Below are 17689 nucleotides of genomic sequence, written 5' to 3' on the forward strand. Positions count from 1 at the left end.
TAAATTATCCTTAGTAAGTGCATTTTGCACTTGTATGCTAGTTAAATAGCAGAGACTCCTGCTACTCTGCAGTTACTTCATTTTTATTATTTGTTCCCTGATATGAAGATAGGCAACTTTGAAGATTGTTTTCTTTCTTCACAGCGAAAAAACAAAAACAAAAAAAAAAACCCAAAACAAAACCACGAGCGCRTGCCTTTTTGGGGCCTTTCAAATAAGTGTTACTTGCATTTATTGTGCATAAAGCAAAATGAGCTTGGTGTGTTGCTGAAGTAAATGATGGCCAGGCTATTGCCTCAGTTTTCAGATTAATGTCTGAAAACCTTTCTGTTAGCRTGTGCTTTAGAAAGTTTAGTCTTGACTCGGTTAAGATCTCGTGGTGGTTCACGTGGTGGAAACCATGATGCTGTGGGATGGTGCTGGGGTGGCTCAGGCCCCTTGGCGTGAACGGTTCAAGATGCTTTTCAGGCAGCGCAACGTGACATTGCCCCGTTTTTAGGGGCTCACRGGAGGAAGGAGCAAGCATGGACCGYGACRTCTCCTTGTGGGGCTGTTTCTTTTCCCCCGTGCTCTCRGCTGCTCTGTGCAAGCTCTAAGCTTCGAGCRTGGTGCTCTGCTGAGCTCCATAGACTCAAGCTTAAGGTTTTAACACGAGGGCACTGCAGTGAGAATGCAGAGTTATTTACCCAAATGCTACTTGTCTTCTAAACTAGCTTTCCACCGTTGTCCCATGTGAGCACGAGGAAGAGCTGTTGTSCCGAAGTTCCCTAGGAGTGCGAGCGAGGAGTGAACGCCATGCCCATCTGCAGAGCCTCGCGGGCGCAGCAAGCTGCGTCTTCTGCTCCCGTTCCTCTCTCGCTTCCCATATTTCACTTGTTTGAAAAGAGCTAYGGGAAGCTCACAACAACCTCCTGCGATTTTGTTCATCGCCCTTCTTCGTCCTCATGTTGAAGTGTCTTCCTCTTTGCTTATTTGCATTGAATTACTCTGCAAGACTGGGTTTTTTTTTTCTTTTTCCTTTTTGACTTTTCATTTATAGTTAGCACATGACTAAATTTATCTGCAGTCTTAGATCTGGCTGATTACCGGCAGAAGCGTAGCGTGGGCTCTCGGGGAGGAGCGCGACGTTGCTGTCCCCCGTGCCGCCACGCTTCGCGTTCCCTGCCCGTAACGCTGAGCTCTGAGCGGCCCAGCGCCGTTTGCATCCCAAAGCGTTCCTGCTAAAAGTAGGTCCCGAAGGCGAGCTCGAGAGGATGACGCATCCGGCGCCRCGCGGCGGGGTCACGGGCCTGTGAGTCACTGCGGCAGGCGGCATTTTGCAGCGGGAACGCCCGTTCTAGCCGTCTTCYGCTTACTGCGGGTGGAAAAACGGCGTATTCCTTCAACACTGCTAAACTGGTGTTCCGTGGTGAAAGCTACCAGGGCATCATTTCCGATTTTAGGCTAACGAGGGAAAGTTATTTTGTTTAGAGGAAAACAAAAAAAGAAATTCAAACATGTTTTAATTCTGTTGCGTGCAAGGCATCGCGGATAAACGCGGCTTTTCGGAGCGCCACGTGCCGYTAGCGTTTAGCCATGGTATAGCACACTGACTTTGGGTATGGTGGGTTGTTTTTTTTCTCTTTTAGTCATTGACACCTGGACATGTGCAGGGAACGTTCGAAATGGCAAATAAGGAAGAAAACAGGGAGAAAAACAGATACCCGAACATCCTACCATGTAAGGCGCTACCTTTTATTTAAATCAGCSCAGTTAACTCTCTGTTAAYGAAATATGGGCAAGTTTGGGCTCCYGATGTTCTCCAGTGCAGTCCCAGAGGCCCTCAGAGGTGGGAGCAGAGCAGGATTTTTGTGGCAGAAGTTTCTAAAATGGAGCCAGGAACAGTTTACTCAAAACAAAGCTGAGACCCAAAAGTCATCYGTGTCAGGTCGACAGGATTTGGCTCATGGGGAGTAACTTGTTCAACCTGTGTTTTGCGATACGGTCGCTAGCAGAGCTTTCCTTGCCCTGATATGGAGCAAGAACTAATGTCTTTCAGATTGCTTCAGAAACTGTAGCTCTGATGCAAACGTGCGTGTAACATGTCTTCTTCCAGATGATCATTCCAGAGTGATTTTGTCCCAAATAGAMGGAGTCCCATCTTCAGACTACATTAATGCATCCTACATAGATGTAAGTTAACAGTTTTCGTCTATTAGCCAAGCTGTTGATTTTGACTAGAAATTAGTATTAAATAGATAATTGTCTTCTAGCATGCGCTGGCATTTCATCTTTTAACTACTGTGGCATTTATTTCCTTAGGGTTACAAAGAAAAGAATAAATTTATAGCAGCACAAGGTAATTTATTTCTCTCTATTGTGTAYATTTTATGACTAAAACCATTTAACATGAGAAATGTCTTAAGGCCATCTTCAGGTGCAGATGATGGCCAAATACGAGATGGGGTTTACAGGTGACAGTTTAAATGAAATTGCAGTGAGTGTAGGATAACCTCCTGCCTTTAGACCTGGAGTTTCTGCTCCTCTCCTTAGCGAAGGAGAGATCTGCTTCTCTCTCTCTCGTTCTCTTTTTTCTTTCTCTCTTTTTTTTTTTTTCCAACCACTTACTGAGTGTTTGAAGGAGGAAAAATCATGATAGAGCGGATTTGTCATGACAAATCATCCTGTTGTCATCCCCTCCGAGCCCTTCTCCTAGACCTCATGGGGGTTACCGGTGTTTCAAAGACTTCTTAGAAATGACACAGCCYGCGTGATACAGGAAAAGCATCGCTGCATATAACTGTGTGGAAGAAAACAGGATTTTTTTATTTAAGGAATACATGGTATATTCAAAAGCTGGGAATTTTGTAGCCAACCTAGCTGTGGGTGGGCACCCGGCGCGCAGCAGCCGCGAGTCAGCTGTGATGCTCCTGGTCGGTTTTGTGTCTCTGAAGTGGAACTGTGTTCTGTGCATTCAGGACCTAAACAAGAGACAGTCAGCGATTTCTGGAGGATGATATGGGAGCAGAAGTCTGCAGTTATTGTCATGTTAACAAACTTGAAAGAAAGAAAAGAGGTAAGCAACTTCGGGTTTGGTTTGGGRTCTCCCTTAGAAAGAACGCTCCAAAAACCAGCAGCCTGGGGCAGCTCGGCATCTGCCCRTTAGTATTTCTCACCAGTTCCTTTCCAAGTCCCTTTCAGCATACCTGAGTTTCTGCTATCAAACATGGTTTTAACTTCMAAATAAAAATTTTGTAAGTAGGTGTCAAGGAAAAATACCTGACAGTAATTCTGTCCTGCATAGCCCATTTGTCATAGCCAAAGACAAATTCTTTTTTTGTTACAATGCAAGTAAGGCTAGACTTAGACGTTTTTGGCTAGAAACGAAGCTTCAAACATTATTCTTTTTTTTTTTTTGAGTATTATATTTCAAAATTTTTAGCCTATGCAATTAACAGTTTAAAAAAACAACCTTTCTCTCTTGTGAGAGTAATTCTGTTGCTTTGTGTTCCCCTGTCCCCCCCCCCTTACTCGTCCTCTCCTCCTGCTGTGGTAGGCTTTCTAAGTGTATTAGCTGAACATTGAGACACTTACTAAAATGCTAATGTGTTTAACATCTTTGCRTCACAGATTAAAGAAGATAAGTTTTAAAAAAAAAATAAGGAAATGCACCATTAGAAGTACCTTTGAGAAGAGATGCTTTTTAATCTTCGTTGTTTTTTTTTCACTCAGGGGCAGTTTGCTAAACTGATCGTGCTACGTCCTGAGCTGACATATGTAAAGTTCTCAAAGACAAGTAGCCCCTTCCCCCAAATCAACCTTGTTTTCCCCTATAGCTGTAAGGAGATGGAGTAAGGGAATATTACCCAGCTGCTGGAGTTTTTTTCCACTGCTCAAGGGTGACCTCTCCTGCCAGTTGTGAAATAATGTTGATTAAGTCCAGTAGTTCACCTTTCTTGGGAAGGAGGTGGAGGTGCATTTGTGATAACTGATACACAGTATCAGCGTCTGCAAGTTTGCTTTSTAACTATTTTGTGCATTTTTTTCTTTTTTACAATATGAAGAAAAGATAATTGAGAGGCTCTAAGCTCCGAGCAATTTTGATGAAAGGCATTTCTTTTCTGTCTRTTCAAGGTGGTGGTACTCCTACTTTATTTTACTGTACTTGTAGTATTGCCATACCAAGCTCAAACAGCAAAGGCGGTCTGTGCGAGCCTGTTTCTAATATGAGAAGCCAGAGCTGCAAAACYTGATGTTCCTGATGGCTCCTACATGAGGACTATGTTGTGTTTCTCACTAATTGCACCTAAAACTTAAAAATGAAAGGGTGAGATACCAAAAGTCCTCTCTCTGCTATCCAAAAATCTCCCAAACTTCTAAGCCAAAAAAAAAGTGTTTAGATCTATCTAGTTTTTTAAAAAAAACGGCAAAGCTGTTCTTACTTTCTCTGTGTAAATTAAAGCATCAATAGTCTGAGCAAAGTGTTAGTGTTATGTCAGGTAATTAAACTCTATATACTCATACACAGACTAATGTACRTTACTTGCAAATAACTATTATTCTCTGTATGACTGACCAGTAAGGAAATCTGTCTCAGTGTTATAAAACAGGYTGTATGTTTATGCAGGACAAATGTTATCAGTATTGGCCTGATCAAGGATGCTGGACTTACGGCAGTATCCGCGTGTCGGTGGAAGATTGTATAGTCCTCGTGGACTACACCATTCGCAAGTTCTGTGTCCAGTCCGTAAGTAACAACGTTCTTGCTGGGTCTTCACTTTAAAATTAAAGCAAATTGTTGCAGTGCAAAATGTTTGCTTCAAAGAAATTCAGAAAATCGGCTAAATATCTGTGCAAAGCAAGAAAGATGTTGCACTGCTAGAGGCAGGCAGGCACTGTGTCACGGGACATTCRGTGTCTGCTGCGACTTAATGGGTTGTAGCAGGTTGCCCTCAGTTTTGGCCTTATCTGTAGCCACGTACCATCCACAGTCAGTCATTTAAACTGGCAGGAAGAGGGCATAGTGGTGGTCTGACCTTTTTGGGGACAAATTGCGTAGATGAAAGAACAAAGTCAATTTGGATATACGTGGGTATCTGGAGTACCCTGTGGATATTAGTTGGCCGAAGTCAGAAAGTATTAGAGCTTCTTGATTTCTGCCATATCGTTAGTCTCATGCACAAATTAAAGCTTTGTCTGTGTCCAAAAGACCACGAAAGAGGACAGTGATGGTGGCTTAGCATAGGTCCACCRTGTGTTGCCTTGCGAGAGGTGGRAGGCAAATTCCTCGAGGTCATCCTYGCTACYACCRTGCACAGCTACAGGGAGAGCRAGAGAGGTCCTCAGAAAAACGCACGTTGACTCATTCAGCMTTAGACAGAGGTTTTGAACTGTAAAGCATCCATTGCTGATTTAGGCTGCAGATTACCTTAGTGGGACTGGTGCTTGCTCATGAGGCGTGGTTCTCCATTGATGGAGACCACCCGTAGGCTTACCAAACAAACCGGTTCCCCAAACTGAAATAAACGGCCTTGATTAGCGCTTTGGCTTTTTTAAGAAAGAAAGGAGAAGAAAAAAGTAATAAAAAATAAAAAGCCAGAGGCTGACTGGCCTTAGAGATGGTTTTTACCATCTGAGCTTAAGAACAGATGGTGGTTGATAAATGCAGGTGAAACAGAAAGCTCTGGCTTTACTGCCATTGCTTCCRCAGTATCTCTTTTTTAATCTTAAGAGTACATAAGTTTCTGAAACCGTCAGTAGACGGCCATTCGCTCTTCTCCTTAAAGCCCTAACACTTCTCTTTTCACTTTTCATGCATGATACAGACTGGTGAGGTGCAATCGAGCAGTTCTCGTAATCGGCCTCTAAGGTTTTGGTGTCAGATGTGTGTCCGTATCTTTAGCCTTTTCATTATAAAATGGCTTGTAAAAGGCGACATTTTGCATCTTGTGGTTGACGCAGATCTTGAAGTTTTAGAGCGAATTTTGTGCTTGTCAGCTGAGGCTGTTGAAAGAAGYGTCATAAGGATTTGATAAGTGGAAAAAAGATATCATAATTCATCCATCGTTAACATAAATTGTGAATCTCATTTTTTTTCATGTATCCTTCTCTAGGATTATTCTGGTTTCCACTGAAAAAAATAATATATGTTAATTTTCTGTGTTGTATGTGCACTGTAAACTCCTAATCTTTGACTCCGGATCTAAATGTTGAAGGAATACAAGTAATAAATAACCATAGTAGTTTGTTKATAAACTTATGCCTAAAACTTGATGCGTCTAACTCGGAGCCTGTGTGTTTCTGGCAGCTTCACGACGGTTGTAAAGCTCCAAGGCTTGTTACGCAGCTTCATTTTACCAGCTGGCCGGATTTTGGAGTGCCTTTCACACCTATCGGCATGCTGAAATTCCTGAAGAAAGTCAAAACGCTGAATCCTGCCCATGCTGGACCAATTGTGGTGCACTGTAGGTGCGTATGCGCTCTTTAAGCCACTCTGCCAGCTCGGGCGGGGATTGTGTATAAAACGTCAAGGCTAAATATTGRTTTTCTGTTGAAGGCTACAAAGTCTGTTTAAAAAAAATTGCAATAATATGCTAAGCTTTTTAAGAGTCCAAGGTAAGAATGAATTCAAAAGATCTGTCTTTGCTGTCACTTTAACACTGAAACAGAAGTTGTTTATCTGTGAGTGAGATCCAGTCTTGGGCATAAATATGTTCTTTGTCAGAAAAACAGACATGTAATGCAAATCTGTGACCTTTGCCGCTAACTACTCCTCTGAGAATTCTTCCCTCACTTTTCCCACAATAAAATTGTGTTTGCTATATAAATGATCCATTAAATGAGTAGAAATTTTTAAATGAAGGCTTGCACTTAAGAGAYTTATATGCTGCAATTTTAAAAATGTACCGGCGTACCAATGTAGAATTTACTCATGCTTACTCAGTCACAAATACTTGAGTTTCCTGCTTTTAAAGGTTTGTGCTAAACTCTTGGATATTTAATGTTAATAAAGCAACAAACAAACTGCAAATCAGTTTTAAAAGAATAGTTACCACCCCATAGCCACTGTAGGCTTACAACTAAGCAAAAAGTGTCTTGTCAGTTGAGATTAGAAGCAAAAGAAAAGAATAACAGCTTTGTCTTTCTGGCCTTTGTTTTTAAGGAAATGGTTTTAGATTAATGCATTTCATTCTTTGCCGCTGCTTATGTTAGATATGTAGAAATAGTCTCAAAGAGCCTTTGAGACATTCGCTGTGCACCATTGAAAAAGAGCATGTTTGTCGTGGCCAGCCAGCCTGTTGTTTCTTCTTTTCCATGCAGACCTTGCTTTGCTCGAATTCGTAAGAGTCTTTAAAGCAAAATTTAAGAAGGAAAAATAAAATTTGAGTTGTCTCACATAGCCTTTGCTGTGAAAACCACATACAGCTTTGTGCTGTGATGTTCAGCGGAGGCTAATACTGAGTTTGAGCTTTATTTTTTCACCCGAAGGGCGTTCTGTATTTAGACTAACTAAAGTAGGTAATGGTAAGAAACGGTAAAAATAAAACATCTCTCATTACAAATATGCAGCGACATAAACRTAATGCTCGAAAAGAATGCAACAGCACTGTTAGGTATCAGTGTTTGGGACTAGAGCAGTACATCCATGCGCTTTAGAAATAAAGATTGGAAAAGGTGACACTTAATTTCCTTTACTGCTCAGGATATGACACTGTTGAATTGTYGGGAAAAGGAAAGGGAAACTCATCGATGGTAAGGGTGCATTTCTGAGGGAGCCTTTAGGAACACATCATCCAGTCMTTCTGAACCAAAACAGCTCAGTTAGAAGCTTCTAAGTGAATAAAGGGCTAATTTAGCACTTGGGAGTAAAGAACAGCAGATAAAATGGGGAGAGGGAGTGGGGAGTTTCTACCAAAATATATTTTTTCAAATGTTACTCTCTCAAGCAGAGAGAGAAATGGAGGAGGAATAATGGAGTAAACGAGACCTTAAAGGAGGGAAAAGATGGACAAAATCAGTGAGGTTTGGAGGCAAGTGTCAGTGATGAAGTCATCACCTCCAGCAAGAATGTGCAAGGTTCGAGGGAGCGAAGCTGGTCCGAAGGGAGCTAACCGTGAGGCGGTGAAGCAGTTGAGTGCACGAGGAACGGTGGATCTGGACAAAGAGATGGTGTCTGCAGAGGGAAGAGAAGTCAGGAAGCCAAGGAGGCTGAGAGCAGGGCTCGGGGTGCACGTGGAGGACAAGTGGAAACCGAAGATGAGCAAGCCACACTCAGAGGTGGCTTCCAGGGCAGGAAGAGGGAAATATCTGCTAACTGTGAGTCAGGCAAGTAGGAGACACTGAGGTGGACTCATCCGTAGCGGTCGAGTATGAATGCGAGGAAGTGAGAGGTGCGGGAGGCAAGCTTTGCTCCAGTGGTGGGAGGGGGGGTCACAGCGGTGGGAATGGGAGAAAAGGAAATGGCTGGAAGAAGGGAAAAGCATGAGGGAAAGGAGGAGAACCTGCCAAATCGATGAGTAAACGTAAAGGAATTTGGAGGTAGAAGGTTGCAGTGGGTTTGTACCTTGAGGTTCTGTGAAGTTCGGYGGAGAGTTCCTTGATTTGCCTGCCTGGTTCAGCAGACTTAACGTCATTCCAGGCAGACGTGGAATAGTGTCTTGTTTTTACATAGTATTTGCTGTTAAGACTATGTGTGTGTGCACACACACACGCAATTAGCTTTTCCAGTACTATTTTAAGAAGTTAGCCTGTGTCTTTGGGAACATGAGGGTGAGAGGAGAGTTTTTTGCCATGTTTTAGAAGGTATTTCTCTGACATTACAGCAGTTGCTGTATAAAATAGGCAAACAGAAGGTTAAAGGAGAGCTATTAATGCCTAGCACAGGATGCCATGCCCTTTTCCTCTGAAAGGAAGAGCTGAAAGGCATTCAAGCAGTATAATTTATAATAATCGTGCTCCCTCTCGTGGCTGTTGAAGGAGATGCAGAACCATATTTTGGGATAGCCGTATTAAAAACTGTAGAATTTATTAACAACTTACTATTCTTAAAATAACATGCAACAGCAACCACACAGGAAGGATCTCTGAAGTAAGAGAAAATATTGAAAATTCCATCCTCTCCTTAAACTGAATAATTGTAGATGGTCMAATAATATATTTTTCCCCCTAGAGATCTTTTCTAATGTAATTTCGATCTTACCATTTCTGAGCTGGAAAAAGGGTGAGTTTTGTGTTGGTATCACTACTGACGCCAAAAATGAAACTTTGTGTTTCCTAGTATTTCAATCCGGTATAAACAGCCTAAGCTCTGCCTATGTCTTTGCTGTAGCAGTCCATGAAGACTTTGTAGCTCATCTAAGCGTCTTTTTTTCCTTTGAAGTGCCGGAGTGGGTCGAACGGGCACGTTTATCGTTATAGATGCCATAATAGACATGATGCACGCTGAACAGAAAGTTGATGTTTTCGAGTTTGTTTCGAGAATCCGGAATCAGCGTCCACAAATGGTTCAGACTGACGTAAGTAGACTTTAACAGGCTGGAGTCACCGCTTTCCGGATCCAAAGTCACGCGTGCCTCTGCGTCCCCCCTCTGATGCGYGCCCCAGTATTTCCCGTTGCGTCGCGCAGCTGGGTTATTGCAAACTGGGCAAAAGCCRGTAGAAGGAGAAGGTTGGGGAAGAAGATCCAGACGAGTTAGGGCTGTGATCAAACCCCCATAAGGCACGTTTTAGTTAGTAATCATGTCCCTGTATGTAATAGGGTGGAATTCTAGAGAGTGTGAGTGAGGTAGTAGTAAACTCTGTTTTAGCTTAAACTCTATTTTGATGATTGTCAACCAGGTGAGAGAAAAGGAAGTGCCAGATTTGATGCACTTTCACTTTGTTGCTTTTCAGTCTGCTCATGGGCTTGCTGTTTGCTCGTTGCAGATGCAATATTCATTCATTTATCAAGCCTTACTTGAATACTACCTCTATGGGGACACGGAACTGGATGTGTCATCCTTAGAAAAACATCTACAGTCATCACACAGTACAGCGCCGAATCTTGTCAAAATAGGGCTAGAAGAAGAATTTAAAGTAAGTATGGAAGGCCTTTGCCCTAAGATTTCAACATTTAGACCAAAAAGATACCTCAAAAATGGGGAAGCATGACCTTTTTTAAAAAAAAAAAAAAAAAATCCAAGCTGAACACCTCATTTATCTTATTCTGTGCCTGCAGTGGGATGAGACAAGTCCTGGGGCCTTGCTTTAACATCCTTTAAATTGTTCTTTAAAATGCTGGTTGAAGACTTGCATCATTTTACTGACCTTTTCCTATATGCATTCAGTAATTTTTGCTTATAAAAATAAAATGGAACTCTTTGTTTGGTCATATGCTAGATGCAGGTAGAGCTAGATTACCTTCCCCCCTAATTTACAAGTCAAAAATGTTAACTTAGTTGTGACTGTAGGGCGAATTACTGTGAATTTTCAGATCTTGTGCTGAATATCTAGCGTTTCTGTTTAGAGAAAACTCTGATGGAGAAACCAAAAATGCTGGCTTTTTGCGATCATTGTTTAGGACATATGTAGATTTTAACTGTCCTGAGTTACTTTAGAACTTTTATGACATTTGCTAGGCAAAAACATTTATTCTGTGTACGGTTCTAAAGCATTAAATGATAATATGTTAGCTGGATCTCTCCCTTTGCTTTAAAGAATTGCTTTAATCAGAAATTTTGGAACAGGGAAAACAAAATGAAGCAAAATAAGCCTGAAATTTTAGCAACAAGTACAAATTTCATAAGTTTCGTAAGTATAAATTTTCATAAGTAATTTCATTGGTCTCTGAGTGAAGGCAGTAAATGAGCCCATCAATTATTCTGCCTTTTCCAGAACTCCTAAGTCTTTTTTTTTTTTGCTGTCTGCTGTATTAGCAAGATTGCCAAAGATTAGTCTGTTTTCCATAAAGTACAGAGAGCAGCGTTTAGTTCTGCGGTGTCTTCTGAAAAACATTTAGATGACGCAGCAGCACTGATCCCATCCACACTACGCCCTATGCTGTAACCAGTTGGAGAGTCTCTGCCGTAAAGTTTATTTGCGTAAAGTATATTACGCAGTGACTGAAAAGTGATTTCTGGGGTGTATAGGCATCTTTATTTGTTGCCGATATTACAGCTTTTATTTGAGGCGGGATATGCTTCTGAAACTCAGAACCCGGCAAGTGCAGCAGGAAAATCTGCTTGCAGTTTGAGAATTAAATTAACACGCGTTGAATGTATATTGAATAGCTCCTGGGATGTRTGTGTACAGTGATGGTCTTTACCCTCCAAGCCCCACCTCGGCAGAAGAAGCCTGCGTTACCCGCACGTGTTGCCTCCGCGTAGTCTAGCCCGTAAGAGGTCTTTGGGGCAAGAACCGAGCAGGGATGTGTCCCGCGTCCCGGGAGCGCTCTCAGCCCACTCCGGTTAAATAGCGGTGGGGAGCTGGTCCTTCACGGGCGCAAGCTGAACATACGTAGAGCCAAGKTGGAGTATTTGGCGCCCGCGTTTGATAAGCCGGTTCAGTGGTCTCGTCAGTCTTTCTCTCGTTGCTTAAAGGCTGGGGAGAGAAAAAACGACAGCCATTTGACCCGAAGGCGAGCAGGTTTTCAAAAGGGGCTGATTTCATGGAAGGGAATTTCTGAAGAGGGAAGTAAGGCGACCCTTTCTCGCGGGGGATGATTGCTGAAGGACCCGCGGCGATCCTGACTGGAGATGCAGGTTCTCCGTGCCCTCTTCGGAAAGCCGGGCCCAAACAGCCCTTAAGAAAGAGGGATGGGGGAATTCGCTGCTATTTTATCGACCTTAAAATTTATTGGTGTAGYGTGCGGATTTGTAAACATTCACCAATATGAAACAGATTATGGAAGGGTATTGCTTTTGATCCCATCCCATGGACAGGACAACGGGGCGACTGTTGCGTGACTGCTCTGCACCCCGTGACGGCTGCCGCCCTTCGGCTCGCCCTTACCCCCGCCCGCGTGTTTCGTTACAGAAGCTGACGAACGTTCGAATAATGAAGGAGAACATGAGGACTGGCAATCTTCCAGCAAACATGAAAAAGGCGAGAGTCATCCAGATTATTCCGTGTAAGAGGGGTCAGTTTTGTGCCCGCGGAAACGAGCGTCGCAAAGACGGGACGATCGCGACGGCGTCGCGAGTGAACCCCCGCGCGCCGGCAACGCCGCGGTTACCTCGCCTAGGAGCGCGTCCGCATAAATTTTAGTTAGCAAAAGAAAGAATTGATACTTGTTTTTTYATTTTTCAGATGATTTTAACAGAGTGATTCTGTCGATGAAAAGAGGTCAAGAATATACAGACTACATCAATGCTTCCTTCATAGATGTACGTATAAAAATCTTAACGTGTTTAAACTGAAAGCCAAATATTTTGTTSTTGCTGATGAGTCTTTTTGAAGAGATACCGTCGACTCCGCTTATGAAGAACGTTGGCATTTTGGTTWGGTTTTGCTTATGAGAGTTTCCAAATGCATTTTTCATTTTAGTTTTCAATTTCAGTTTAAATGGTTATGTAATTTAAACTTAGACTTACAAACTRAGGATTTTATTAAATCCTGAATCCTGAGAAAACAAACGGTGAAACAGATTAATTAGTGCTACAACTATCTGCTCCATTACCTGCATGCAGGTTAAAAAAATACACTGAGCATGCGCTTTGCTGACTTGCGAAGCAAAAACCCGRCGTATTTAGTATGGGGAAGGGAAAAGTTTGGGAGCTCTGGTTTACCTGGGGAGACCTGACTTAATTCMTAACTTTATTCCTGCCTTGCTCTTGGAAGCTTGGGCAACACCATCTATTGCATTTCAGTTGTATTTAAATAYGAGAATTAATTATATCCTAAAGCAATAAAACTCTATTAATGATTGAGGGTCTTGGATGCTCGTTACAAAGATCACAGCTGTATGTAAATAGAACTGCAGCTCAGAACGTGAGTTATGTGGTAATTTTGCAGTAAGGCTAAAAACTGCAGTGGTTAATGTTCTTTAATATTTTCGTTGAGGAAYCCTTCTCAGTTCCCTAGCAAGCAGAATTTGGTTCCTTCAGCCATGACTGTAAAAACTCGTATGACTCAGAGTTACGAATTGGCTTTTCTGCAGGTTGACAAGGTGAACTCGCCTGGACAGGGAATTGCAGGGCCTGATTGTCCTCTTCCAGATAAAACCAGAATAAAGCCATTTCTCCTGTGATTACAGCAGGGTCACTTCTGCCTTATCACTGTGTTCACCTCATGCTCTCAAATGCTTCCCCAAACCTTAACATCGGACATTCCTTTGCCGTTCATTTTTGGTAGGAGTAATGTCAAACTGCTAGTTACCTATTGGGCTGTCAGATCATCTCGCTGCAGGCACCCAGCTGGGTGGAGGGAAGGGGAAGCCAGGAGTGGCTCAGCTTCGAGGTGGGACTTCATGTTGTGTAATCATTCGTGTCTCTTGCACTACAAATCACTCCAAGGGTTAGCTGGATAGAAACTGCATCATCTGCAATGACCTAGCCTGGAAGTAGGCTCTTATTTTAACCTTTTTTTRAAAGAAATACTTAATTTAACCATGATTTAAGCGTGCTTGTAGACTACAACCACTTTTATGGTTCATCCAAGAAGATTGTATCAAAAATGTTTCCTTTTAAATCTCATGACTATGCCTTTTACATTMAGAATTTGAGATTTTTTTACTGCATTGCTGGCAATGAGCAAGTATCAGGTGTTTTGTAGATTCGGTGTCACAACCGTGTGCAGAGAATTTGAGGTAGCCTTCAAATCATGAAACAGCCTGTTTAAACTTACCAATTTCAGTAGAGAGAAATTGTATACTAGCCTTTCCGAGTATCGAATTCTGTCACTCTTTACTTTTATTCCTTTGGTTCTTCAAAAARCTTCTCCTTGTTTGGCATTTTAACAGCAGACAGTACTGCTTTCCGGGCTCCCCTTACCTTTCAAGTATGGAAGTGTCCTGATGTAGGAGAAAACTTGCAGCRTTGTAGATGCTATTTAAACAAACAAACAAACAAAACTTAAGAATAAAATGTTTATCAAAAGAGTGGCCATTGAGTACCATGATGGCTTTGGTGGCTGATCACAGTCTTTGTTTAGTTTTACCTTACTTTTTTTCTCTTGTAAAAATGGATATAATTTCAAGGGAATAGTTATATTTTAACATTTTAAAATCTGTTGGACTCACCTAGAATTGGATTCTAACTTACTCTGCTTCCTGGAGTACGGGAAGTAACTAAAAAATACTTGTTACTACTTCCCTTTCCGTAACTTACAACACTCTGAAAAYGTTGATCAGATGTCTGTTGAGGGGCATAGTCGTTTGCATGAAGTTCGGGGCAGATTCTGAAGACTGCTTGAAAATATAGCCCAGATTTGGAATAAGTGTCCTGCGTATAAATAGATCTCTTCTTTCCACGTAGGGCTATCGCCAGAAGGATTACTTCATTGCCACGCAAGGACCGCTTCCTCATACCGTGGAGGATTTTTGGCGAATGGTTTGGGAGTGGAAATGTCACACTATAGTTATGCTCACCGAAGTTCAAGAAAGGGAGCAGGTACGAATYGTGCTGTTTCTAATTACTGAGCAAAGTGATTTCCATTAGCAGTTGTAAACCCTCCTCATGGCTTTAAAAATGCAACAGATATGAGTGCCAGTGTTAGATGAACTATTTGTTTCCTGCAAATTCTAGTAATAGATTTTTTTTGCCTTTCCTGAAATGACTTGCTGCTTCACTGTGAGGCGTAGCCATTTTTTTTTTTTTTGCTTTTGCTTGAACTCTCAGAAAATTGACCTAAACTACTGAGAATTGTGTTTTGTAAATGTTTTTTTTTTTTTTGCTTTTGCTTGAACTCTCAGAAAATTGACCTAAACTACTGAGAATTGTGTTTTGTAAATGAGCCCAGTCCACCATCAAAGGCACAACGCAGGTAGGGCCATCAGAAGTGGACACCAGTTGAAGAGCTGGTTTGGACTGGAGAGAAGCTGGGCAAAGCTTTCCTGCCAGATTCCCTTGCTGTCTGGCCAGCGTGTRGCTCCGGTGGCTTATTCTGAACCAGCCTAATTCTGTTCTTGAGTAATGAAAATCATCCTGTATCCCTTTCTGCTGCAGTGCYGGAGATTCGGGACTCCGCTCTGCAGCCGGGGTGTTTCAGTATGGGTCTGGGAGGTGGTGTTTGCTTTTGGGAGACTTTTAAAGAACATTTCATTGCATTTAGATGTTAATTTTATTCTAATCTGTTTATAAAGCGGTATTTACTACCGCTAATCCGTGCCCTTTATATCCTAGTGGCCTATGTTGTGGAAATATTTTATTGCTATATAAACCRAGGGGTTATTAGCCATTCCACTCCAAAGTATTTAGAACGTGGTTGTTAAGACCTCTCCTACAGAGGAGACTCATAAAAAAATTAGGTAACTGGAAAAATTTTCAAGGARCATTTTATGATTCTCTTTCAATTTTGCAGGAAAAATGCTTCCAGTACTGGCCATCAGAGGGCTCTGTGACTCACGGAGAGATAACCGTAGAAATAAAGAATGACAGTCTTTTAGATGCCATAAGTGTAAGGGACTTCATAGTCACGTACAGTCAGGTATAGTGTTTAAATTACATGAGTTTTTGTTCTGTTGGTTGGTTTTCTTCTCCTTTTTTATTTTTTTTTAAAGGCAGGCATTTGCAAATAAGTTTATCTAAAGATAACTGTGGTTAGTCTTCATACGACTTTTTCACAGAATCACAGAATCGGTAGGGTTGGAAGGGACCTCTGGAGAACATCTAGTCCAACCCCCCTGCTCAAGCAGGGTCATTTTGTCTCCATTTTGTCAAGGGAGAAGAAGTTTATATAAAACATTTTGTTGAAATGTAAAATTTAAGTAAAATTCTGATTGTAAAACCTGATCAAAGTGGTTATCTTTGTTTTTTGATTAGGCCAACTCTGAGGTCTGTCTGACTAATATACGGTTTGGGTTGAAAATAGCCCCTTTTATCATAATGGAACAAAATTTGTATTAAGAATAGGTAAGGTAAGAAGTGCGTTTCCATTTTGAAATAACAACTGCATAAAATCTGTTCTTCRTGCGTTTGCAGAGTAACCAGGAGAAGCAAAGCAGGCTAGTCCGGCAGTTCCATTTTCACGGGTGGCCAGAGATCGGAATTCCTGCGGAAGGAAAAGGGATGATTGACCTGATTGCAGCTGTCCAGAAGCAGCAGCAGCAGACAGGAAACCACCCGATTACTGTGCACTGCAGGTGAGGCTCACCTCGTTCCCGCCTGCCGTCGGCTAAGTAACTGCGTTGTCCCTTTTTCTCCAGTCTGGTTGCTGTCGTGGCAATTTTCTTTCTTGAAGGCGTCGGTGGTCTCCCTTTTAATATCAAACAAACAGTAAAACCCCCATAAATTAGGATTAGGTAAAGGACTTACGACTCGACTTTTGCTAAATTACTTTGTTAAGCATCAGTACCTTAATGGATAGAGAATAAACAAGTGTCTTTGTTACTTGGGGAACTGCAGTCTTGCCCCTGAGTTTATTAAACGCTGCAATTAGGAAAATAATGCTATAGGATTATAGAAGTGATGTCTTAATACATCCCACCAATATAGTGCTCAAATGTTCTATTAGGATGAAAATGCTGTTGTTTTTCTACAAATTAYCAGGAGAATAAAATATATCCCTAATCTAAGCTGAAGGCAAAATCTACCTGTGACTTTAAAAGCAGACAGAAGAAGGAGTTGGGAGGACAGAGAAAACAACGTTTACATTAATATTAGGAGGTAGCTTGTGTATGACTTGATATATTATGACAAGAATATATCTTTGTCATCTGCCAAGTTTTCATTTTTTTTTTTCCGAACTGTCCTTTTTTATTAGAACATCTCTTTTAGTTCTTTTAAAAATATATATATGTAGTTGGCTTTTCCTGTGTTTTTTTCAAATGATATTTTTCAAGATTTGGTGGAGGGGTTATTAGTCATTCAAATTTATCTTTTCCCCTTTTCATACTACATCTGCTGACTTAAAAAAAAAACAAAACAGTATTATGCCTTTTCCTGATYGAAAAATCATACCCTGCTTTTAAAATATTTTATTTTTTTATAAATCAGTGAAATCTTTCTGTTCCTTTTTTCTGATCTTGTCTTTAGCAACAGTCTGTTTACTACCATCTCCCTACAAATAACCAGAACAATCACTGTTCACGGTAACAGTGTCACGAGGGTTTCAGAGTTTCCCAGTATTGGAAAGTTACTGGAACTTTGTGAAGTCATGCCAGGGACTTCAAAAAAATGAGTATAAATTTATTAATAAGTAAGCACATTTCAAGTCTGAGACTGATTATTTTTTTTTTCAGTGTTCACGTGACCTTGTGAAAACTTCTACTCGTTCTTTTCCAACCCCGTTTAGGGATGGTTTAAGGTACCGCTGACAAAGGCGGTTGTTCTGTAGAAGAAAGATAAATCTCTGAGTAGTGGGGGGGTTTTGCTGGGCGGGTTGCCAGCAGAATGCAAAGGCAGTCGGTTCCTGAATTCCAACTCCCTTCCCCTCCGGCGCGCGTCTCCGGCTGCCTGCTGTGTACCTGCGCTTGTTCTCCCGGCGCGCTCTCCACCTTTCAGCACTCCTTAATACGCTACACGAGCGTGCTGGGATCCTTACTTGCTTTTCTCTTTTGTCCAGCCTCGGCTCTTCC

At 41.7% G+C, this 17689-nt stretch overlaps 1 protein-coding gene across 1 annotated transcript in view; it reads left to right on the forward strand.

Annotated features, from left to right (window-relative positions):
* PTPRE (protein tyrosine phosphatase receptor type E) overlaps nucleotides 1–17689 on the forward strand; it is a 30223-nt gene that overhangs the window by 8655 nt on the left and 3879 nt on the right. The window contains exons 5-17 of the mRNA XM_085299117.1: nucleotides 1629–1719; nucleotides 2096–2172; nucleotides 2302–2338; nucleotides 2958–3055; nucleotides 4607–4726; nucleotides 6287–6447; nucleotides 9359–9494; nucleotides 9904–10053; nucleotides 11992–12085; nucleotides 12265–12341; nucleotides 14430–14564; nucleotides 15475–15600; nucleotides 16095–16255. Coding sequence (XP_085155243.1) covers nucleotides 1629–1719; nucleotides 2096–2172; nucleotides 2302–2338; nucleotides 2958–3055; nucleotides 4607–4726; nucleotides 6287–6447; nucleotides 9359–9494; nucleotides 9904–10053; nucleotides 11992–12085; nucleotides 12265–12341; nucleotides 14430–14564; nucleotides 15475–15600; nucleotides 16095–16255 — 1463 coding nt within the window. The remainder of the gene's footprint in view (nucleotides 1–1628; nucleotides 1720–2095; nucleotides 2173–2301; nucleotides 2339–2957; nucleotides 3056–4606; nucleotides 4727–6286; nucleotides 6448–9358; nucleotides 9495–9903; nucleotides 10054–11991; nucleotides 12086–12264; nucleotides 12342–14429; nucleotides 14565–15474; nucleotides 15601–16094; nucleotides 16256–17689) is intronic.

Source organism: Rhea americana, unplaced genomic scaffold, assembly GCF_003343005.1.
Source record: "Rhea americana isolate MKP2758 unplaced genomic scaffold, rheAme1 scaffold_145, whole genome shotgun sequence".
Classification (NCBI taxonomy): Eukaryota; Metazoa; Chordata; class Aves; order Rheiformes; family Rheidae; genus Rhea; species Rhea americana.